At 37.1% G+C, this 15,316-nt stretch overlaps 1 protein-coding gene across 1 annotated transcript; it reads left to right on the top strand.

Moving 5' to 3' along the window:
* The first annotated feature begins 460 nt into the window (after nt 1-460).
* Nucleotides 461-4,804, top strand: LOC132551742 (uncharacterized). Its single transcript, XM_060215877.1, has 4 exons — nt 461-795; nt 1,592-1,695; nt 2,202-2,284; nt 4,580-4,804. Exons 1-4 carry the CDS (start codon nt 461-463, stop codon nt 4,802-4,804), a joined length of 747 nt encoding a protein of 248 aa, XP_060071860.1.
* The last annotated feature ends 10,512 nt before the right edge of the window (nt 4,805-15,316 follow it).

The raw sequence follows: 15,316 nt of genomic DNA, 5'->3' as shown, positions 1-15,316 counted from the left end.
GTTAATGTCATACATATTCCATGGTATTCGATGTTTCTCCTGGTGCGTCACGGTGAATAAGTTTAGGCATGCTTATCAATCGTTACCATTACATGTGACGCTACCATGCACATCACCATTCTCAGCAGTTTCCTGCAGTGTCTAATACAGTCTATATTGTTTTACTAATTGGTGATTGTTTAGGGGAAGAACAATGGTTAATCGTTTAATGGTGATGGACGTCAATTATAAACAATATAAGATATACATTTAACACAAGAACAAGTGCACATTGTACATGATTTGGTCAATGTCGACTTTTTGTCTAGATTTTGTTTGGTTTAATTTTCCGATGTAGCGTAGCTTTCATGGTTACTGCGTTCTTGATGGAGAGTAGTGCTGATGGATGTCCGCCAATTGACGTCTATATAAGCCTTTATAAAACACCTAAACGGGATGTCTTTGCTACCTTTCAGTCGTCATGTGGGTTGTTTTAATTCTTGCATTGCTCGGACATGTGTCTGAAGGTGTTGTGATACCTGTACCCGAGCCCCATGGTCTTTCACTACCGACAGTATTGCCCATACACCAAAGTTCTCTGCTAAAGCCACCACCGATTGCGTTGTCCACAAGAAGAACCCTCCCTGCGCCTGTTGGAATCGGAAGTGGTTTGGTTTCAAGTCTATTAGAGGGCATCATAGGTGGTCGCCGGAGAGCTATCCATCATGATCACTTATTGGAGGAACCAATTGACAGGATATTGGGGGACACGGAAGGACTGGACCATGGTCACGTAGGAGACCGTTGTCAACACAGGTATTACTTCAAGCTAAGCTAAAGTGCCTACAATATATGTGAAAATGATGTATATGTAAACCCGAAATATCGCAATCACAATTCAATCAACTAGTCTGAAATCGTCATTGCAAGATAGTTTTATAGCCTTAATTTTTGTTTTTATTTAATTATTTATTTATTAAAATTTCCAACTTTTGAATATTTTGCTTCACGGTATATTTGATTAATTGATTGATTAAAACAATACTAAACACAAATTGGATTCAAGATTTAAATTACATTTAGATGTAGTTATTACCGTTTTTTCCCACAAAAGTAAAAAAAAAAAAAAAAAAACCCGAAAGTGTCGTTAAATACCTAAACAACAAATCGCAAAAGAACTGATCATCGATATTAAACTTGAAATCTTTCCAAAGTGAGAGAAAATGTTTGAGTTATGCTTAGTTCTATTGGAATTCCGTGGCGTTTAGTTAATATGATTGAAATGAACAACTCGAAATATTACACATTACTTGATTCATAATTATGGTAAATCGTCCATGGCCATAACAAACGTCAGTAAAGGAAGGGAGACAATCATTGTTTTACAACGTTTTACTTCTACACATGATTTTTGCCGAAGCCAAGCCAACATTAACTGCAATCCAGACGCGGATTCAGGATTAGGTGTTAAAGGGAGCGAACGTTTTTAAACTGAAAAAATCCCAATTTGTGTCTTCCCCTGGATCCGCCAGTGCAATGGTATAATGTATTCGCTACACCCCCGTTTGTATTTCTGTTTATAGAAAAGTCATACTGTTTAGTCTCTCTATAGGACCAATGGATGCGATGTCCCAGGCTACCACTGCGTATTGACTTCCGTATCTAGTTACATTCCTTGTTTTGAGGGACAGGCGGCTCACTGTCACTGCAAACTAGGTATGTACAAACAGATATATATCTGCTATAATATCATTTAACCAAAAGTGTTTACACGAACGGACATCTTTTTCAAAACAGGATATGTACTTGTATATGCAGTTACCAAAGATAAAGCAAATCTTTTCCCATAGTAAACAAACTCTGATTCAAACGTTCCTAACTTTTATGAAAAGATATATGATCGAATCAAATTAGTGACGTGGTCATCATTCTAATTCATTCTCTCTCCATCAAACACACGGTAACTTTTTATTGTTTCTATGACATTTTTTTTCGTCAGAATTTCATTGACCTTTCATATTGAAGTATTCTTATATGACGTCATTTTAGGACGTTTCGGAGAGGAGTAATTTAGGGTTAATAATATTATTAGTAATATCCTTTCAGGCTCTGTATTTAAATGTATTCAGACATTTTTAGATGACTATATCAGTAATGAAATGGTGTATTTTGTCTCAGCGACCTAGAATCCTAGACATCTCTACATGATTCTTATATTTCAGGCTGTCTTCACCGTGGTCGCTTCTACAGTCCCGAGGAGGGGAAGCATACCGCTTGTAGGAAATGTCGTTGTGTTGAAGGGGAGGTAAGTAGGATACACAACTCCGTCCGTCTATTCGTCAATTCCAGTTCTATTTCTGTACCATATCTCGACTTCTTTGAGATAGACTTCATCCAGTGCTTTCTTGACGGAAGTTTTTGCCAAGGATTGCTTATCAGGTCATGAGTTCTATTAATTGATTAATTCGTTCATTCATTCATTCATATCGCTCAGTCACGCGTAAAGCGTGAAAAAGAGGTCAGTTTATAAAGTAAGAAATGAAACATGGCTGGCAAATTAAGTTTTGGCTAACTACATAGTAATACATGTATGCTTACAAAAATGACCTTTTTCTGAATATCTAATACATGCAAGGACAGTGAAAACCGGAAGCAGATCATGGAGTAAATTAAGTTGTTGTAACCTATAATACGTGTTAACAATATTGATAGATCACTTTATAGTATGTTTAACATTCTAAGAATTTATAACCGTTTGAAATTAAACGCTTATTGAAAATGAAAAACAATCTTTTCATTTAATGAACCTTGGACATCTGCAATGATGATCTGGAATGAATTACCTTCTAGGAATGTATATGTTTCTAAGTTGTTGTATTTGTACATTATAACAGTTATACTGTTAATGCGTTCCATCACAGAGCATAGAGTAAATAAAGTTGTTGTAACTTGCAATACAGGTAAACAATATTCGTGAAATATCATAGATATATTTCAAATGATATACCAATGTTACAAGTACGAATGGATCTACATGTTTAAAGTGAACTGAGGATCAGGATCAGGTATGATTATGACAGCTTTAACCTTTCCTTATTGCTGTTTACGTTGGATTGTTTATGTAGAGAATTCAATATACTCTTTTTGTGATCATTTACATTTTGTGGAAAGATAATGCGGCTAATTGAAGTCTTAACCAGGGCAGGACATTCTTCTTGCTCCTATGTACTGGATCAGAGACATGGCGCATTCTGTTTTGATCCAGTTTGAACATGGCGCATAGAGGATGAAGCTTGAAATATGAAACCACATTTTCTTTTTAGGGCATTCAGAATACATATTTTAGATGATGTATTTTTGGTTTTTGTTGTTCAAATATGCCACGTTAAACAATATGCAGAAAACATTTAATTAGGTGTCCACATCTTAAATAGAACACGCGCACACACAGTTACTAGCTTTTGAAATATTGATTTTCATCTTTCATCATATTGGGAATGATCTAGCTTTAGGTTTGTTTCTCCCATTCAAAGGTATAGTATGTGTAATATTTTAAAATCAAGTGATTAAAACTAAAATTTAGAAGTAAAATAGGAAGTAGTGTATGTATTCGCTAATACAGAAAGAAAGAACACCTGAAATTTGTACCAAACATGTTCAATCTTAAAGATGAATTACATAAAATGTATTTTGTTTCGTATCGTTGATATTAGGAATACACCACACTCATTTGTTTAAACAACGAAAAAACTAGAAACAGGTTGCGAAATCTTAATTAAATTGATTATCACAAGAAATAACGAAAGACAACATAGCTCGCTGATACAACAAAGCGGATAAAATGTGACAAGGAGACAATAATAGGTATTTATTTCTAATTCACATATCAAAACACGATCAATTATAACTTTACATTGTGATATAGAATGCAGGTGACTGTATCATATCCTTAGAGAGAAAGATGGAAACATTAAAAATTGATAATTGAATAAACAATGTTTTTCACTATTTCTGCTGTGTTTTTACTACACATAGATTCAAGTTACATAACTAGTTGTGTACTTTTGATACTACATGTCATTTTTATAGTCTAATACTTACATTGCTCGTCACATTATTAGTTATATGGGTAGTACAACCAGGGTATCACAATTTCTTCAGCAGTCGCATAACTACTAAGTATGGTTAATACTTCCGACACACGGTATTCGGTTGGTGAAAGTAATCCAAAGTTGGACACGTTAATTCCACTCGGTTGTGTCTGCTTTGCTATGTTGATATTATTCATTTATTCACCTTGGAACGACAGAACGAGAAGACAAAGAATCTATGAATTGTCTTTTCACCTCACGGACGACAAAACTAAGATAAGTGTTACCTCAGAGAGAAATAACGATTAACAGCGGAACAAAATGATCAACAACCCAACTCTAACATTTTTCGTTGATTCGTTTCGTCGCTACGGAAAGATGATGATGATGATGATGGTGATGATAAACTGGTTGGAACATGTAAGCGATATCGTATGGTTGTCCTGTCAATATTCGGTCGTTTCGTGGGTGTTATTGATATTATTGTTTTTTTTAAATTTTGTTTCTAGATGATATGTCGCAAGAAGCGACGATGTTGGCGCGGACGACGACGTGACAGGCTGGAAAGGAGGCTCGACAGGAGGGATAGGCTGGATAGTCTCGACAGGCTGGATAGGCTCGACAGGAGGATCGACAGGAGGGATAGGCTGGATAATCTCGACATTCTGGAGAGTCTCGACAGGAGGGATAGGCTCGACAGAAGGCTCGACAGGAGATCCTTTAGTGTTTTATGATTAAATCATTAAATCATTTGGATGTCATTGAAGTGATTGTGTCGACATTAAAAAATCTTTATCACACTTGTCTTGTCAACTGAATATCCAACAGAGAGAGAGAGAGAGAGAGAGAGAGAGAGAGAGAGAGAGAGAGAGAGAGAGAGAGGTATATTAGGCTATGAAGTCATGTCGGATAAAGAAAGAACCAAAGGAAGCAATCAAATTTAGAAGCTATTGCGATATTTTGGTTTGATAGATTGATTCAGAAATATAAGAAAATTTTAGTTCCCTCAAAAAGTTGAACTATATTTACAAAAACAGACACACGATAGAAAGTCGACTTGTATTTACATTTTTGAGCATGATATCTATATAAACTTCTTATAAAATTCTTATACGTGTATTAACAAACACAACGAACGAATAGAATTGGATTTTGTGATGCAACTATTCGAATATACGTCTCCAGGCATGACATTTCCATTGCTCAGTTAAGAAAATACCTAAATCACTCAACTGGAAACAGACGTTAAACGCATGTTATGACAATAAGATGCGTCTACCCATTTGTACGCGAATTATGTTCCGTATAATATTTCAGTTTACAAATATCTTATTTAGTCCTTTCTACGAGTCACTATCATTCATATTAAAAAACAACCTAGCCAGGACAAGGATTGCTCGAGTTAACTCCCTTCAATCGCGTCCCATGACACTGCTTCGGAACACGGGGAAATACGAGTGTTAATTGCAAGAAGTAACTAATAACGACTGAAGCACTTTAAACATTTAGATTTCAATTAATGGTGAAAACTCCGTGTGTTATTCCATGTACCTTCCACATTTGATAATTCATCTTAATAAGACTGTTCCCAGTACTTTATGAAATGAAGCAGTCCGTCCCCATGCTGTTTGTCCTCGTACCCTTCACCCGCTAGCCTTCACAAGGAAGTTGCTTGTTCCTTTCACACGTACCTGATACAAATGAAAGATGGCGTTCATGATGTTCTGCCCTGCATGTGGAGCGGAAGAATAGTGTACCTGCTGCACATATGTATGGTCGCAAGAAGCACGCAAACTTGGAATCATTATATTTTCTCTCTTTTCTAAAGATCTGCGTTCCTGCTGTCTCCCCTGGCACTGTCTCATCTTTGGCCTTTAGGTGAACGTTCATCCCTTTGAGAAAGGCTTTGGGTTCTACACTTAGGCCAAGACATACTAGTGTCTTCACTTATCCAGTGTTCCAAATTTTGGTAGAGTAACAACTACTTTACCCAGTATAATGTAACCGGGTGAGATGTCCTGCTGGGGTCTTCGGCAGTATGCTTCAGTGTGGTATCACTATAAAGTCGTCCTTAGTTCCATTATATTACAATAAGGCTTTCTCGCATTTCGCAGTCTCCTGATAGGCCGACCTCCAATGACTATAGATGTTGATAGAACGTTAAAATAACAATGAAGCCTGTCCATACTGGTGTGTTTCCCGCACCTTTTGAAAAAATTAGCAGCTCGCCCTCATGATGTTGTTTCCCGTACCTCGTTTTGCATGGTGCTCTCTCTCTCTCTCTCTCTCTCTCTCTCTCTCTCTCTCTCTCTCTCTCTCTCTCTCTGAAATATTCTTTTCCATAACTTTTACAAATTCGGCAGCTGATCTTAACAAAATCGTCCCTGTGCCTTTCACATTATCTTGAAGCTAACCTTCAAAATATTGTTACCGAAGCTCTAACATATTTACTACCTCGCCTACACCAAGCATTCTATATGTTACCTACCTTTCACAATTTTGGAAAGCTAGCCTCAATGACATTGTTCCACGTACATTTTACAATTTTGGTAAGCTCGCCTCAGTGACATTGTTCCCCGTTCCCAGTACAAACTCGATAGCTCGCACTCATAATGTTGTTCCTCGTCCCTTGTACAAATTCGAAACCTCGCATTCATAATGTTTTTCCTCGTCCCTTGTATAAACTCGATAGCTCGCATTCATAATGTTTTTCCTCGTTCCTTGTACAAATTCGAAAGCTCGCACTCATAATGTTGTTCCTCGTCTCTTGTACAAACTCGATAACTCGCACTCATAATGTTGTTGACCGGCCCTAGTACAAACTCGATAGCTCGCACTTATAATGTTGTTCCTCGTCCCTTGAACAAACTCGATAACTCGCACTCATAATGTTGCTCCTCGTCCCTTGTACAAACTCAATAAATCGCACTCTTAATGTTGTTCCTCGTCCCTTGTACAAACTCGATAACTCGCACTCACAATGTTGCTCCTTGTCTCTTGTACAACTCGATAGCTCGCACTCTTAATGTTGTTCCTTGTCCCTTGTACAAAATCGATAGCTCGCACTCATAATGTTGTTCCTCGTCCCTTGAACAAACTCGATAACTCACACTCAGAATGTTGTTCCTCGTCTCTTGAACAAACTCGATAGCTCGCACTCATAATGTTGTTCCTCGTCCCTTGAACAAACTCGACAGCTCGATCTCTTGATGATGTTCCTCGTCAATTGAACAAACTCGATAGCTCGCACTCTTAATCTTGTTCCTTGTCCCTTGTACAAAATCGATAACTCGCACTCATAATGTTGCTCCTCGTCCCTTGTACAAACTCAATAAATCGCACTCTTAATGTTGTTCCTCGTCCCTTGTACAAACTCGATAGCTCGCACTTACAATGTTGGTCCTTGTCTCTTGTACATCTCGATAGCTCGCGCTCTTAATGTTGTTCCTTGTCCCTTGTACAAAATCGATAGCTCGCACTCATAATGTTGTTCCTCGTCCCTTGAACAAACTCGATAACTCACACTCAGAATGTTGTTCCTCGTCAATTGAACAAACTCGATAGCTCGCACTCATAATGTTGTTTCCTGTCCCTTGTACAAACTCGATAGCTCGCACTCATAATGTTGTTCCTCGTCCCTTGAACAAACTCGATAGCTCGCACTCATAATGTTGTTCCTCGTCCCTTGAACAAACTCGACAGCTCGATCTCTTGATGATGTTCCTCGTCAATTGAACAAACTCGATAGCTCGCACTCTTAATCTTGTTCCTTGTCCCTTGTACAAAATCGATAGCTCGCACTCATAATGTTGTTCCTCGTCCCTTGTACAAACTCGATAAATCGCGATCTTAATGTTGCTCCTCGGCCCTTGTACAAACTCGATAGATCGCACTCATAATATTGTTCCTCATCCCTTGTACAAACTCGATAGTTCGCACTCATAATGTTTTCCCCGTCCCTTGTACAAACTCGATGTTTCGCACTCATAATGTTGTTTCCTATCCCTTGTGCAAACTCGATAGCTCGCACTCATAATGCTTCCCCGTCCCCTGTACAAACCCGATGGCTCGCACTCAATGTTGTTTTCCGAACCTTTTCTTATGTTATAGCTCTTATTCATAACACTATTAACGTGATTTTACACATTTCCTTACCTGGCTTTCATATTGTCCCCTGGACAGATTTTTTTAGATAATGCTTATCCTACTAGAAACAATTTTGATGTCAATCCTTATAGTCGCTTCTCTGTCCCTGGCTTGTTTTTGCATTATCTTTTCTCCCTTTCTAAGGTCACTTCTCCCTCAGATGTTTATTTTTCTATATTTCAATCCTATCTTCCTTTTAACTCGTTCCTCTATTCCTGACTGGTTTTCCATTATCTCTTCTCCCTTTCCATCATCACACTTCCCTTAAAAGTTTATTTTGTTCATATTTCTCTCCAATCTTCCTTTTAAGTCGCTATTCTTTTCTATTTGTGTTTCCCTGTCCCCTCCCCCTACCCCTCCCTATGCACAGTTATTAGCTGAGGAAGTGAGTTTTTCTGTGTCATACGAGCTGACAAGAACAAAACGATATGAAATTCAGCTGAGGCAAAGGACAATTTTCTGACAATTACTAAGTCAAGCTGATTGTCTTGACGGAGCATTTATATGTGACTTTCACTGACGGTAGAGACAGTAAACATTTCTTGTGAACTACTAGGTCAATTTGTCGTTGGGATTACGATATTTTATTTCCGTTAATGCTTTTTTAACCAGGTCTCCAGACATAATACTCCCGACCGGATACACGATCATTATACCTTCACTAAACAGTGCCATTAATACCAGGAGTTCGGAATGTAAGATTTCAATTAATTGATTGTAGTGAATTTATGTCAATGTAATTCTATTTGTATGTTGTAAACGGTGATTACACGGCGAGTTGGAGAATATTAAAATGGAAATCTCCTGCAGTTTTAAGTACCTTCCTGGCCATCTTGAATTTGCCATCAACGTAATTATTTGTGCCGCACACTTACTTAACATTATATGGCCAAGACTACGTAATGGCGCTTTACTAAGTCTATACTCTTAATATGTTGAAAACATAAAGTACCGTAATAGGATTAGCTAACGAAAGTTTGATAAATAAAGTAGACAGACTGATAACCATTAACAGACACGTAACCATAAACCGTTATCTAAGTCGTGTCCTACTGAGTACATATACGGTATCCATCTTAACGTTTTCCGTAGGAGACAGATTTCAGCCCGGACCGGAAGTTATTAAGATTCCTAACGACAAGGCGACGTCACGAACGTGATAGGTATACGGTATCTCGAACCATCTAAATGGCGATACGGGTAATCAAGCAGACGGTAGGATTAACCAGGATGTACCGTCCATCAGTTTATTATACACAAGCCTGCCAATAAGTAATTTAAACCTTCGACCTTTGTTTAAAAGAAACGCAATCACGACTGTCCGTGTTTTCAATTTACCGAAATGAACGGAGAGACAATTTTCTAGTCTGAACTTCCTGTTGCCACGAAATGCAGTAAAAGAGCGAATGACAAAGTATACCGTCTCATTCAGGAGACACGCGTGAGAAGACTTCGGTATATTGTCAATATAGTTGTATTCGTTGATATTGTAATATATGTATATGTAATTATTGTATAAAAGGTTTATAGATTGAATGAAGATCGGTCAAAACATTAAAAAGATACCAACTGGCAGAAAAAGTTTATGTTAACTAAAACTCCATTAAACGACGGTGATATAGAAGACCTGCCACAAGCAGAACCGTTGAATAAGTATCAAAGGAAAATATGTTTCGTGCAAGCATTTTTTGCTTTGACGACGTTACATGCCGTGTAAGTCTTAGTAAAATATTGATAAATTAATGTAACTTTATCCTACCAAGAATCTGGGATATGGCTATGACGGACTTCGAATCTAATTTCAGTGACATGATGGATGTCGTGATTCTACAAAAGTCACTCACGCTCTTTTTGAACACCTGGTCCTTTCATCTTTGTACTTTACAATGTTATACCTATGTTCATTTTTTCCCTTTTTTCATAGATTTTTATTTTGAAGATTTTCATAAGCAACATTATAATATTTCGCAATAAGAGTGCAATGACAATCATAAAAATTCCGAAACAGTTTTGGTCCACATGCATCTATCCAATCACTGATTCTTTATCAATAGGGAAAATTTGTCATGGAAATCGTAATTCTGGGATACATGTGTATTAGAAAAAGTAGCACATCCTTCGTATAGTGGGAAGTAGGAGTACTACTATTAAGAAATGGACTATTTGCAACAGGGTTATTAAAATCACCTTTCTTATATACTTTAGTGATGACCCGTCCTGATGATTACGTTGTAAGCTAATATCAAGATAAACGGCTATGTCAATTAAGGTCTGAAGTATGCATGATTTTCAAGGCCGATACGTATCTTGTAATTATCAAAGACAGCACATTAGCGATAAATCTGGAAGTGACACTGAAGAACTTGGCAAGCTATTAGTTACCTTTTCTGATAAGTAACTCTGCCATGGAAAGAAAGCTGCTTTAAAACAAGAGTTTAAATGTTTCTGAAGTTTTTGAAAAAAGAAGTGGAGTGGAAAAGTCAAGTGTTTTCATGTATGAGACGTGTTCCGAGCGTTGAATGAGCTCTGCAAAATGCATATACTTCGTTTGTCCTACTTCTTACGTATGAATTCTAATTTATTTTTTTTTAAAATTATGATAATTGTAAAGATAATGTTGTCTCATTTTGATAATGATATAAAAGGAATTTCGATTTTTTTTCTTTGCGTAAGTGTAGGTGAGTGAAAAAACAGCCTGTGGTGACGGTGTGTTGGTAAAGATGTTTGGATGGCTCATAACCCAAAATGATATAGCACTTTGTATCAGATGACGCGGATGATACCAGAATTTAGAGCAACTAGAAATGAAAAAAGGGCTATAAACAATCATTTTAGCGCACCGTCATTACATGGTGGGCTGTTTAAAATTGCACTTCGCCGTGGCCCGTACGTTCATAGCGCATGCTCCATTCTTAAACGATTCTTCTTATCGCTATTTCTGAATGGATCCTTCTCAAATATCACATGAAGGTTCCCCCTTGGTCCCTAATTGTGCTCTCTTAATTTTTGGAACTGATCAGAAACGATAACTGGCTGTCGTGCGACAATCTTGAATTTTAACAATGATATTTGATAGAGATGGTCGGACTGATCTTCCTAAAATTTCATTTGTAGCTTCCACTTGGCCACTAGTTGTGACCTTTTGATTTCCGAAAAAAGAAATCGCCGTAAGGCGGCCATACTAAATTTTGACAATGAAAGTATGTTATCGCTATTTTGTGGGGAGGTCTGGTGGAGTTTTTCTTCAATTTCACAAATAGATTCTCCTTTCTTTAACTGTGCACTGTTGACTTCCGGATCAGAAAAACAAAACTGCAGAGAGCAAATGTGAGAGGAAGAAAGGAGAAAAGAAAGGAAAATGTCTAACTTTTAAAGAATAAATGAAGGTCAAAGAATAGTGAATGCCAATATCCCTCGAGAATCTCTTGTTTGATATGTTGTTGTCCTATTGTCGAAGAATTAGTGTTTAGTTCATTAGATTTGACCTCTGACCTCTGTAATCTTTGACGTAAACATTATGTTTTAGTCGTCCGTTGTAGTTCATACATGTACAAACATCTCACAACAACTGTCTGCACTAATTTCTGTGTGGACATAATGAATGTTACCGAACGCTCAACGCCTGTCTTTGAGAGAAGTACCCAGCATGAGATTACAGCTGAGTAGCCATCGATGTCGTTGTAGTGTAAACAATGACACGTGACGTGCCGGAATCTCGCGAGAGATCACACTTATCAGAGTCAGACTGTCAGACCAGTATCAACAAAGTCGTTAAAGAAATGGAGAACTATTATTATCAAGAATTTCGGAAATTGTACACGAGTTTTATTGAGTCTTGAGCGGCTACACAAGTACAGCTGACTGTTGAGGAAAGTTTCTGTAAAAAGATCGTAACAAAGTTAAGCTGAGCTGCGAGAGAGCTCACATGCACTCCGATTCCGCGGATGATAGAACAGGGAAGTCATAAGTTATATTAGATATTAAAATAGAATGTTCAAAAGTTATTTCCTTACACGCCCATAATAACCAATATCTTGTTGACAACGTAATCAGGAGTGGGTTTTACAGCTAAACATATCGATATCGGTGTATTGTGCATGTCAGTGAATGGTGTATGTTGGTGTATTGTGTATATCAGTGTATGGTGTATATCAGTGTATATCAGTGTATGGTGTATATCAGTGTATATCGGTGGACAGTGGATATCAGTGTATATCAATGTATGGTGTATATCACTGTATGATGTATATCAGTGTTTCATGTATATTAGTGTATGGTGTATATCAGTGTATATCAGTGTATGGTGTATATCAGTGTATGGTGTATATCAGTGTATGGTGTATATCAGTGTATGATGTATATCAGTGTATAGTGTATATCAGTGTATGGTATATATCAGTGTATGGTGTATATCAGTGTATATTAGTGTATGGTGTATATCAGTGTATATCAGTGTATGGTGTATATCAGTGTTTGAAGTATATCTGTGTGTGGTGTATAACGGTGTATAGTGTATATCAGTGTATATCAGTGTGTGATATATATTAATGTATGGTTTATAACAGTGTGTGATGTATACCATTGTGGGGTGTATATCAGTGTGTGGTGAATATCAGTATATGATGTATATCACTGTATAATGTATATCAGTGTATATTAGTGTATGGTGTATATCAGTGTATGGTGTATTTCAGTGTATGGTGTATATCAGTGTATATCAGTGTATATCAGTGTGTGATGTATGTTAATGTATGGTTTATAACAGTGTGTGGTGTATATCATTGTGGGGTCTATATCAGTGTGTTGTGTATATCAGTGTATGGTGTATATCAGTGTGTGGTGTATATCAGTGTATGGTGTATATCAGTGTGTGGTGTATATCAGTGTATGGTGTATATCAGGGTATGGTGTATATCAGTGTATATCAGTATATGGTGTATATCAGTTTCTGATGTATATTAGCCTATGGTGTATATCAGTGTGTGGTGTATATTAGTGTGTGGTGAATATCAGTGTATGTTGTATATCAGTGTGTGGTGTATATCATTGTATGGTGTATATCAGTGTTTATCAGTGTATGATGTATATAAGTGTGGTGTATATCAGTGTATATTAGTGTATGGTGTATATCAGTGTGGGGTGTATATCAGTGTGTGGTGAATATCTGTGTGTGGTGTATATCAGTGTATGGTGTAATCAGTGTGTGGTGTATATCAGTGTGTGATGTATATCAGTGTGTGGTGTATATCTGTGTGTGGTGTATATCAGTGTATATCAGTGTGTGATGTATATCAGTGTGTGGTGTATAGGTGTATATCAGTGTATATCAGTGTGTGTGGTATATCAGTGTGTGGTGTATATCTGTGTGTGGTATATATCAGTGTATATTGTATATCAGTGTGTGATATATATTAGTGTGTGGTGTATATCAGTATGTGGTGTATATCAGTGTATATCTGTGTATGGTGTATATCAGTGTATATCAGTGTATGGTGTATATCAGTGTATGGTGTATATCAGTAAATGATGTATATCAGTGTATATCAGTGTATGGTGTATATCAGTGGATATTAGTATATGGTGTATATCAATGTATGGTGTATATCAGTGTATATTAGTGTATGGTGTATATCAGTAAATGATGTATATCAGTGTATATCAGTGTATGGTGTATATCAGTGTTTGAAGTATATCTGTGTGTGGTGTATAACGGTGTATAGTGTATATCAGTGTATATCAGTAAATGATGTATATCAATGTATATCAGTGTATGATGTATATCAGTGTATATTAGTGTATGGTGTATATCAGTAAATGATGTATATCTGTGTATATCAGTGTATGGTGTATATCAGTGTTTGAAGTATATCTGTGTGTGGTGTATAACGGTGTATAGTGTATATCAGTGTATATCAGTGTGTGATGTATATTAATGTATGGTTTATAACAGTGTGTGGTGTATATCATTGTGGGGTGTATATCAGTGTGTGGTGAATATCTGTGTGTGGTGTATATCAGTGTATGGTGTACATCAGTGCGTGGTGTATATCCGTGTGTGATATATATCATAGTGTGGTGTGTATATGTGTGTGGTGTATATCAGTGTATATCAGTATGTGGTGTATATCAGTGTATATCAGTGTATTGTGTATATCAGTGGGTGGTGTATATCAGTGTATATCAGTGTGTGGTGTATATCAGTGGGTGGTGTATATCAGTATATGATGTATATCAGTGTATATCAGTGTGTGGTGTATATCAGTGTATATCAGTGTGTGGTGTATATCAATGTGTGGTGTATATCAGTGTGTGGTGAATATCTGTGTGTGGTGTATATCAGTGTATATCAAGATATGGTGTACATCAGTGTGTGGTGAATATCAGTGTGTGATGTATATCAGTGTGTGGTGAATATCTGTGTGTGGTGAATATCTGTGTGGTGTATATCAGTGTATAACTGTGTATAACAGTGTGTGGTGTATATCAGTGTATATCAGTGTGTGGTGTATATCAATGTGTGGTGTATATCAGTGTGTGGTGAATATCTGTGTGGTGTATAACAGTGTGTGGTGTATATCAGTGTGGGGTGTATATCAGTGTGTGGTGAATATCTGTGTGGTGTATATCAGTGTATGGTGTACATCAGTGTGTGGTGTATATTAGTGTGTGATGTATATCAGTGTGTGGTGTATATCTGTGTGTGGTGTATATCAGTTTATATCAGTGTGTGGTTTATATCAGCGTGTGGTGTATATCAGTGTATATCAGTGTATAACAGTGTGTGATGTATATTAGGGTATGGTGTATAACAGTGTGTGATGTATATCAGTGTGTGGTGAATATCTGTGTGTGGTGTATATCAGTGTATATCAGTGTATAACAGTGTGTGATGTATATTAGGGTATGGTGTATAACAGTGTGTGGTGTATATCAGTGTGGGGTGTACATCAGTGTGTGGTGAATATCTGTGTGGTGTATATCAGTGTATGGTGTACATCAGTGTGTGGTGTATATCAGTGTGTGATGTATATCAGTGTGTGGTGTATATCTGTGTGTGGTGTATATCAGTTTATATCAGTGTGTGGTTTATATCAGCGTGT

This window comes from Ylistrum balloti, unplaced genomic scaffold (genome assembly GCF_031769215.1).
Source record: "Ylistrum balloti isolate Yb309-2 unplaced genomic scaffold, AGI_CSIRO_Ybal_v1 Utg370212, whole genome shotgun sequence".
NCBI classification, from domain to species: Eukaryota; Metazoa; Mollusca; class Bivalvia; order Pectinida; family Pectinidae; genus Ylistrum; species Ylistrum balloti.
This window is presented reverse-complemented; position numbering and strand designations above follow the sequence as displayed.